Source organism: Eurosta solidaginis, chromosome 4 (genome assembly GCF_040869045.1).
Source record: "Eurosta solidaginis isolate ZX-2024a chromosome 4, ASM4086904v1, whole genome shotgun sequence".
In the NCBI taxonomy this organism is placed as follows: domain Eukaryota; kingdom Metazoa; phylum Arthropoda; class Insecta; order Diptera; family Tephritidae; genus Eurosta; species Eurosta solidaginis.
In genome coordinates, this window is record NC_090322.1 from 41,431,807 (window position 1) to 41,440,904 (window position 9,098).

The window sequence follows — 9,098 nt, forward strand, 5'->3', positions numbered from 1 at the left end:
AGGGGTTGCCAGCGCAATATATAGCTTCTCCAAGCCAATTGTCAACCTCACCTACCCGTGGCGAATCCTGTTTCATTAACAGCCGAGGCTCTGGCGATCTGGAACTCCTGATGGATGTAGGGGTGGGAGGGCGGGATGGCCTAGTACGTTGCATGTAGTCATACCAAACCGTTCCCGAGATGTTGGGCTAGTATGGTGCTTGTTTCCGCCACGTGCCAAATCTACATCCGGCAAAGGACCATCAACATCGATAACACTCCCCAAGGCCTTCGGGGAGTGTCCTTATCGCTGCAAGAGCAACAACAACAACAATAGACGTTTGTTCCCTATTATTATGTCGTGGTTGATTCCGTATAGGCAAGAGTTTAACCTGTTACGTTATCCAGATCGAAGTCGTTCTAGAGTGGCGCGCTTGCTTTCCTCTACTGTGAGTTTGAAGTACCTGACCCCTTTTATTTCTACGTCTTAAGATTTTGTATTTCTAATCCTTTTCGCTGGACTATGTAGATTAATTGTTTTTATAGATCTGTCACATTTCGTGTTCTCAGAACTCATTTTGGGTGATCTATTTAAGTACTCGGCTCTGATTTGAAAGCAAAGATTATAAATAAATCGTTTTCTATTACAAAACAATATTTAGATTAAAAACCTTAATCGTACATAAATATAACATTTAGACTTAAGCGCAAGGTAACAAAATTAGTACAAATAGAAAGCTAATAATCAATTTTTTAATCTCCACTGCGCACCACCACGCGCCGCCACTTTAGCTGCTGCACCGCGCCGAAAGCGTGAATGGTTTCCAATATTTTTGCCTGCAACCAAAGCTGCAGCACCAGACACCTCATCCTTTTCAGGTAAATGCGCTACATGCAGAGCATCCCACAACATGCGACCATTCTCTTGTGATTCCAACATTTCACCAATTTCAATCTGAAATGAAAATTCGATTTATTTAATAATGAAATGTACTCAATACGTGTGATGAGCATTTAAAACAAAAAGATGTGTGAACGAAAAGTGAGCAAGTGTTTCTACTCTCTTTTTAAGCCAATGTTAGCTATCATCATTACGCTCTATAAAATGAGGTTTCTGCTCACCCTCTACCCCTGTTCTTCTGCTTTTATATTATCTCCATTTGTTTTCAAACAAACCTGCGTACACTTTAACAGCTCTTTCAGCGAGCCACCTTGGCGCATTAGCTTGTGTACATTGCGCGTATTCACGCCAGGCAAGCGCAACAAAAAATCATAAATATTTGGATTATATTTCAGCTCTTCGCCAGCACCGCCTGGGGCATCATCACAACCTACAGCGGCAGCTTGTTTCGGATCGGGTTGTGGTTTACCCAATTTCAAGTCCTCAAACAATTGTGCTGTAGCATACGGACTCGGTGACCAAATCAAGCGTAGCTTTGGAAAGTGTATAGTTAATAGTTGCAGTTTTTGTACTATATCTGTTTGTGAGAATGAGGTATTTTGTGACAGCATATATTTGCCTTGTAAATGAAATGGTTTGTTTTGATCGAATTCTATTAATAAAATTGGTTTGGCATAATAACGTTGCATTTGTACACATTGATTATATAAGCGTCCGGAATTTAGAGAACCAATTAAGTCGGATATCGATTTACGTTCAACACAAATATCTGATGTGAGTATATAGTCGCCAATCTAGGAAGTGGAGTAAAAAGGTGAAACTTAAGTTTGTGTACCGAAATTTTTCAAAAAATAGAACAAGTATTTTTGGTAAAGTCTTGCTGCCGAAACTTGATACCCCTCGTCCCATGTTTCTTAACAAGTGCTTCTTCAAAAAAAAACAAAAAAAGAAAGACAAAAACATACCGTTATAGTAACTGGTAGCACCTCCATTCCTCGTTTATGTATTAAACATGGCAAATCAGAACGAAATTCACGCATATCAACAATAATTTTGGCTGAAGCAAAAGGTATGAGACTCACTTGACCGCCTGCTTCACGAGTAGCAGCATTAGCCTCTTCCACGCCTTCAGTTTCTGCATAGGTTTTATACAACATGAAAGCTTCATCTGTTTTGCCATCTTGATACTCTGGTATAACCATAACCTTGAAAAAAAAAACAACAATGTACAAATATAATACGATAAAAGACCTTCAAAGTTTTGTGGTAAATGAAATGTGCAGACGAAATTTTTATATTAAATGTGAGCTTTATGCTAAGAGCAGAGATTGCAAAGCGAGTATAGACGTAGACCGGAAAACAGCTCAGGGACTCCAAGTCAGGTTTCTATTTTCTATTGCCTTCTGTAAGACAACCTTACACCTTTCGTATTTTATGAATGGATCTAAGCTAGGAAAAAAGGAGTAGGCACAGCTTCCTGTTTATATTATATTGATGAACTTTTGAAAGCGTAGGTGTGGAAAATAATAACGTAAGTTATGTGGGTCGTTGTTGTTGTTGCAGTGCTTCGCTTCATCCAACAGGTGCGACCGATCACAAATTGTCATCAATATCCACTAACGGGAGTCTAAGGAAACTTGTTGTTTCAACGGGGATGGACCATAATGACAGGGGTGTTAGAGGCGTTGGTTCCACAATAGGTCGTAAAGCTCTTTTGTATTAAAATTGATAACATTGGGATTGTAAAAGTGAATTATGTATGGGCTTTTCAAGTCGAAAAGGACGCTTGCGAAAGCGTTGGTGTGGAAAATAATATGTGTAAGTAAGCCAGGTGGGTCGTAAAGCTCTTGGACCAAAATCGATAACATTGGTATTGCTAAAAGTGAATTATATATGAGCATTTTCACGTTGCCACAGAATCTGTCGAAGCGACAAGCGACAGCATTTTTTACCGTCTATAAATAGTACTTCAGCGAAATTTTGGTTGAAAATATACCATGTTTTCCACGAGCCAACCATTTTGTGAAGGATGTAGTGGATGTATTGCCTTCGAAAACGAACCATTTTCAAGAAAAATATTATTATTTCATAAGCATTTTCCAATTACATAATACAAAAGTTCAAATAATTTTCTTACACGCTTCGTTTCAATAATCATTTCAAATGCTTGCTTCTCACGTCTCAAGCTAGTCAAATACGATTGTTCTTCTACGGTGCGAGCATGTAAAAGGAAAAATACACGCATACGATCTTTCGGAGCGCGCCGTTGACGTGCTTCAAATATTTCCAATTGCCTTATTGCGGTCACATTACAATGATACATTATAACATACTGTGGTTGTATTTCATCGAGTATGCGATCGAGTGACATAGCACCCTCTCGTTCTGTTTTGAATGTTTGTATGCAGATTAGTGGTTGTTTACGTGCCGCCACAGCGGCAGTTATATCCAGGTCTTCTAGCTGCAAGGAGACACAGATTGATAGTATTGAAACATTGAACACATTTATGCAAAATATATATGAGTGGGTGTGTATACCTCTGGAAATGGCTCGAAAACCGAGGTATCCATATTAGAGGTCCCCGTAGCCCCGCTAGCATTTGCATCCGCGCCAGCATAAGTGAAAGCTTCATCAGCATCACTTAATTGTGTAATAGTTAGCATATAACTTTCTTGAAAATATTTTGCTGCAAGATCTTCATCACCATCAGCACCAGTCAACAGCTGCGTCAGCTCATCCATAGGTGTGCTTTGTTCTGAGTCCGAAGCTTCATTCTTTAGAACGTCATTCTCTTTCGCATTTTGTTGCGTGCTATTCATCTTTTGTGTGCTTGTGTTTTTGCTGCTAAGAGTTTTCTCAAATTGCGTTAGTGCATTTTCAATTTCTTTAACATTCTTTAACTTATTATAGCAATCAGCTAGTTTACCAATTGGTATTTCATGCTGCATTGCAGCAAATAAGAGAAAGCGTTCACCACCTTGTGTGAGAAATTGTCTCAATTGAAAGCAGGTACGTGTATCTTGACAAAGTATTAGGACTTTAGGTGGCACTACGCTGTCGGGATGTGAACGTTTCATATCGCCCGGTATTTCAACTTTGAGTATTTCAGCTAAATATTTCCATTTGGGACAGGGTTCAGGTTCGAACTCTTAGTAAAAAAGATATGTTTGTTAAAAATTTAAATTTTGACTAAGACAAAGAGACCTATTCTGTGTCAGCACTTCTAAAAGTTATATCGAACTTTTTCAGTCATAGTTGGGCACAGTACACTAAACTTTCAATTCCGCTACCACAAATATTTTTTGCTAATGAATTTTTGGCATAGCGCACTCAATTTGCAACTACACCTACCACTAAAATTTTAGTGGCGAACCTACATGTTTAATTCCATCTCGGCAACGGCATCTACCAAGCATAGTCGGACATCAATAAGAATTTAATAGTAAAGGTCTTGAAAAAGTGTGTTGTGTCCGATTATGTCGATAGCACTAGTTGCTAAATTGTCGGGTGTGTATCATATTAGCATAGGGAAACTACTCGCCTCTAAAGCAGCCAGAACCCTAAGAGGACAAACCATAAGACGCTGGTGAGCAACAATTTCTTTTGTAAAAAATTGAAATAGGGCAGTAGCGATTTATAAGCTGATACAATTACTCATAATGACAACCAATCTTGACCCTTTTTATCTGCGTTTGGTTACTCTGTTGTTGTTGTTGTTGTAGCAGTGCTTCGCCCCATCTAACAGCCGCGACCGATCACAAATTGTCATCAATATCCCCTAACGGGAGTCCAAGGACTTGCTGTTTCAACTGGGGTGGACCATAATGAAAGGGGTGTTAGAGGCGTTGGTTCCACATTGCAATTAAAGAGATGGTTGGTGTCATGTGGGGACACATTGCAAGCGGGGCATACATTTTGTATGTCGGGGTTGATTCTGGATAGGTAAGAGTTTAACCTGTTACAGTATCCAGAACGAAGTTGAGCAAGAGTGACACGCGTTTCCCTGGGGAGTATGCGAACCTCCTCCGCGAGTTTTAGATACTTTTCTTTGAGTACTGGATTCACCGGGCAATTCCCGGCATAAAGGTCCGACGCCTGTTTGTGGAGTTCACCAAGGACCTGCTTGTGTTTTTTCGCTTCATACGGCTGGGTTCTCAGGTGCCGTATTTCACCAAAATGCTTTCGGAGATGACTTCTTAAGCCCATAGGCGGTGCTGGCTCATCAATCAGATGTCTGTTGGGATGCTCAGGTTTCTGGGTATTCAACAGGAACTGTTTGGTCAGCATCTTATTTCTCTCCCTGATGGGGAGTATTCTCGCCTCATTATGCAGATGGTGTTCTGGGGACATAAGAAGACATCCCGTGGCGATTCTGAGAACAGTATTTTGGCAGGCTTGTAGCTTCTTCCAGTGGGTAATTTTTAGGCTTGGCGACCATATGGGTGACGCGTAGCACGTAATCGGCTGGCTAATTGCTTTGTATGTAGTCATGAGCGTTTCTTTATCTTTTCCCCAAGTACTGCCAGCGAGGAATTTGAGGATTTTGTTACGGCTCTGAATTCTCGGAACAATTGCGGCTGCGTGCTCACCAAAATTTAGATCCTGATCAAACGTCACACCCAAGATTTTGGGGTGTAGGACAGTCGGTAGCGTAGTGCCATCGACGGCTTGTGGCCATTATTGTGCAGTCATCGGCGTATGAAACGATTGTGACTCCTTCCGGTGGTGAAGGTAGCTTAGATATGTAGAAATTAAACAAGTGGGGACAGGACGCCACCCTGTGGCACCCCCTGTTTAATTCTTCTTGGTTTTGATGTTTCGTTTCTAAATTGCACCGATGCCTGCCGACCACCCAGATAATTTGCGGTCCACCTTTTAAGACATGGGGGAAGAGTAGACCCTTCCAGGTCTTGCAGTAACGAGCCATGGTTGACCGTATCAAAAGCTTTTGATATGTCTAGCGCTACGAGTACTGTTCTATGGTGGGGGTTTTGATTTAAACTATCTTCTCGACCGGAGAATGCATTATATATTGTCGGCAGAAAGCGCTCGCGCATTTTTTCGCATCCGACTGCACTTTATCGCCAAAGGCGATGGAAACTTTTTCATTGTGCTTAGACGGATTCGATCGGGACTTTACGGTGGACCAAAGTTTACCCACACCGGTAGAGAGGTTACAACCTCTTAGGTGCTCCTCCCATTTCGCCCGCTTGTGTTCATCCACAAGCAATCTGATGCGTTGGTTTATATCCCTTATTTGGGGATCGCCTCGATCAAGCTGTCTTATAAGGTCACGTTCTCTCGCTAAGTTTGCGGCCTCCGCCAGGAAGTGGGGCCGAATTTCAGGAATTCTCCCGGCGGGAATGAAACGTGCCGAGGCGGATTCAATGACCTCGCGGAAGGTACGCTCCCCTTGGCGGGCATCAGTCGGGATAGGGAGGACAGCAAAGAGGTTGTCTGTAAAAGATTTATATTGGTCCCACTTTCCTTTTTTGAAGTTTATGAAAGTGCGTTTTTCTGTGACGATGAAGTCGGCGGTACGCTCGAGCGTAATAAGTATAGGCACGTGGTCGGATGCCAATGTTAACATCGGCTGCTAGTAGACGCAGTTTACGAGTTCTGCGCTCACGATTGAGATATCTGGCGAACTGTGATAGCTTCCTACCATACGTGTGGGGCTGTCTCCGTTTATTGTGCAGAACGTCGTTTCTTCTATTTGATCCGCCAACATCTCACCCCTACTGTCCGCCCGCAATTTGAATGCCATAGATCGTGATGGGCATTGAAATCGCCTAAGATAATGCGATTGTTGCCAGTGAGTAAGGCGCTGATATTAGGGCGGTATCCACTGGAGCAACAGGTGGCAGGAGGGATGTAGATGTTGATGATTTCTAGGTTTGCATCGCCTGACCCGACAGATAGGCCTTGACGTTCTAAGACATTGTCTCTGCGGTCGATGTCAGGATCAAATATATAATATTGCATATAATATAATCCCTGTTGTTGTAGCGATAAGGTTGCTCCCCGAAGGCTTTGGGGAGTGTTATCGATGTGATGGTCCTTTGCCGGATACAGATCCGGTACGCTCCGGTACCACAGCACCATTAAGGTGCTAGCCCGACCATCTCGGGAACGATTTATGTGGCCACATTAAACCTTCAGGCCATTCCCCCCTCCCCACCCCCAAGTTCCAAGAGGAGCTTGGGGTCGCCAGAGCCTCGTCTGTTAGTGAAACAGGATTCGCCGTGGATAGGTGAGGTTGACAATTGGGTTTGGAGAAGCTATATATTAAGCTGGCAACCTGAAGGGTTGCGCTACACAGCCCCTTGAATCTGGTATTTTAGTCGCCTCTTATGACAGGCATACCTACCGCGGGTATATTCTGATCCCCTAACCCGCTGGGGTATGATATAATCCCTGTCCTGTAGTTTGGTAAAAGCTAACACAACAGCATTACGATTTTATACATACCACCTTGTGCATTGTAGACGCGTTCTTTGGATAATTTGAATATTTGCTCAGCTGAATCTAAAAGCGTCCAACCTGAATTACTAAGCGCATACTCTGTAGTGCGATAACGTTTGGTTAGTGCATAAGCGGCCACTGCATCATGATATATATTGGAACTAAAAATATACTCTGATCACGTAAGGGTTATTCTTTAAAACAACTTACATCATAAGGTTGCGTAAAATTTTCAAATCAGCTACTATCAATTTAGTCTGCGAATTCAATTGATGCCAAATACAGTCCAGCTGCGCTTGCAGTATTTTATGAAATTTTTTTGTTATACAATTCTCTACTGTGATCTCTTCCAAATCGACCAATCTGTTTATACGCTTAATTTCACGCACTAAATAATTCATTATATCAAGCAAATGTGTTTGTATTAGCGTCATTTTATGGGTCATGGGAACATGCAACTCAATAGTTTGTGCCTCATAAGGCTTCAGTGATTGTTGTACAATAGCATGAAAACGTGGCCAAATAAATAATTGTTTTACAAACAAATTACGCATAGTGCGCTCAATATGACCAAATCCAATTGTGAAAGCTTCGGCGCTGTTGGAAAATGCTTTTATAAAACCAGTTTTATTACTCATACGATAAAGACGCAAAGCAAATGCTTCTTGACAGGATTCAATAATAGTGTGTGCGCGTAGCACAACGATGCCCGTTATCAGCTCAATGGGTATACGACGCTTTAAGAGATCAACAACTAGAATTCGCGTGCTTATGAATTGAACGCCGCCTTCCAAGTAAACGCGTTCTCTACAAAAAATTAAGCAAAACAATAAAAAATACGTTACGGATATATCAAATTATAGAATGTCTCAGATACTTACCTCTCCGTAGCTGTGTTCGCTACTTCATGAATATATTTCTGCTCCAATTTAGATTTATAATAATGCTCCTCCCAATCTGAACAATTTATTACAAGCACTAAATTGCCTGCATCGCTGTACACTTTTAATATATTTGTAAGTATGCGATCGTAGTGCAAACCCCTATTAAACAATATATAGTAAAGTGCAGAAATGGATAGTAGTTATTCCAAAAAGCTGCAATTCACTCACTTTGCGCAAACTAGCAAACCATCAGAGTTCACCATATCCAAAAAAATTTGCCGTTCATACTCGAGCATTTGTATATCCTTATGTTGGAGGTATTCTTCAGCGGTCATAATATTTGCTAAAGTTTCATCATCGTCTTGGAATCTAGATTCCTCTTGATTTGCCGGAGGTTTGCTTCCCTCATGGCCAGCCGATTCACCCGCATTATTTCTTTGTGCGATGTCGCTATTTGAACATGATTCTGTCCTAACTTCCATGCTTCGCATGCTATACTTACTACAGCTGGGTTTATCGTCATCTACACAATCCATATTTATTGATAAATATCAGTAAATTATAGCGATCTTGCTGAATTGAAATAACTGTGAATTTGTTTATGAAATATGATTGGATCGCGAGGAGGGCGTGTCATCACCTATGTAAATACAAGAGCTCTGTCAACCCATAGTGTACCTATACCAAGTGTGTTCACTAAGCGATAAACGTCAAAACTACAAACAGCCTCGCTCACCTGATGGAAATCTCAGGTCTAGAGTCGCATTTTTGGTCTCAACGACAACATTTTTGTCTACCAATCGTCTCGACTTTTTCAATTTTTCAATCATTCGGAGCATTCGGTAATGGTATCCATTTTGAATTCGCTG

General features: G+C 41.4%; 1 protein-coding gene across 3 annotated transcripts; it reads right to left on the minus strand.

Moving 5' to 3' along the window:
* Window positions 1–615: 615 nt before the first annotated feature.
* Window positions 616–8,885, minus strand: mei-9 (DNA repair endonuclease XPF mei-9). Of its 3 annotated transcripts, none has more exons than XM_067778777.1 (9): window positions 8,458–8,884; window positions 8,227–8,388; window positions 7,556–8,152; window positions 7,352–7,506; window positions 3,418–4,028; window positions 3,017–3,340; window positions 1,845–2,084; window positions 1,155–1,673; window positions 616–933 (listed from the first exon to the last, which is right to left on the minus strand). In XM_067778777.1, the coding sequence occupies exons 1-9, from the start codon at window positions 8,763–8,765 to the stop codon at window positions 724–726; spliced, it is 3,126 nt and encodes a 1,041-aa protein (XP_067634878.1). In that variant the 5' UTR covers window positions 8,766–8,884; the 3' UTR covers window positions 616–723. The 3 variants fall into 3 exon arrangements, with proteins under 3 accessions (XP_067634878.1, XP_067634880.1, XP_067634879.1); XM_067778778.1 differs by having other exon boundaries at window positions 796–933; window positions 1,101–1,673; window positions 8,458–8,885; XM_067778779.1 differs by lacking the exon at window positions 1,155–1,673 and having other exon boundaries at window positions 8,458–8,885.
* Window positions 8,886–9,098: the final 213 nt, after the last annotated feature.

Excerpts from the sequence above, each read along its gene's own strand:
- mei-9 (XM_067778777.1), bottom strand. The coding sequence starts at position 8,765 with ATGGATTGTGTAGATGACGATAAACCCAGCTGTAGTAAGTATAGCATG. Across the intron at positions 8,153-8,226 it reads GCGAACACAGCTACGGAGAG|AGAACGCGTTTACTTGGAAG; the intron begins GTAAGTATCTGA and ends AATTTTTTGTAG. Across the intron at positions 1,674-1,844 it reads TGCTACCAGTTACTATAACG|ATTGGCGACTATATACTCAC; the intron begins GTATGTTTTTGT and ends TCCACTTCCTAG.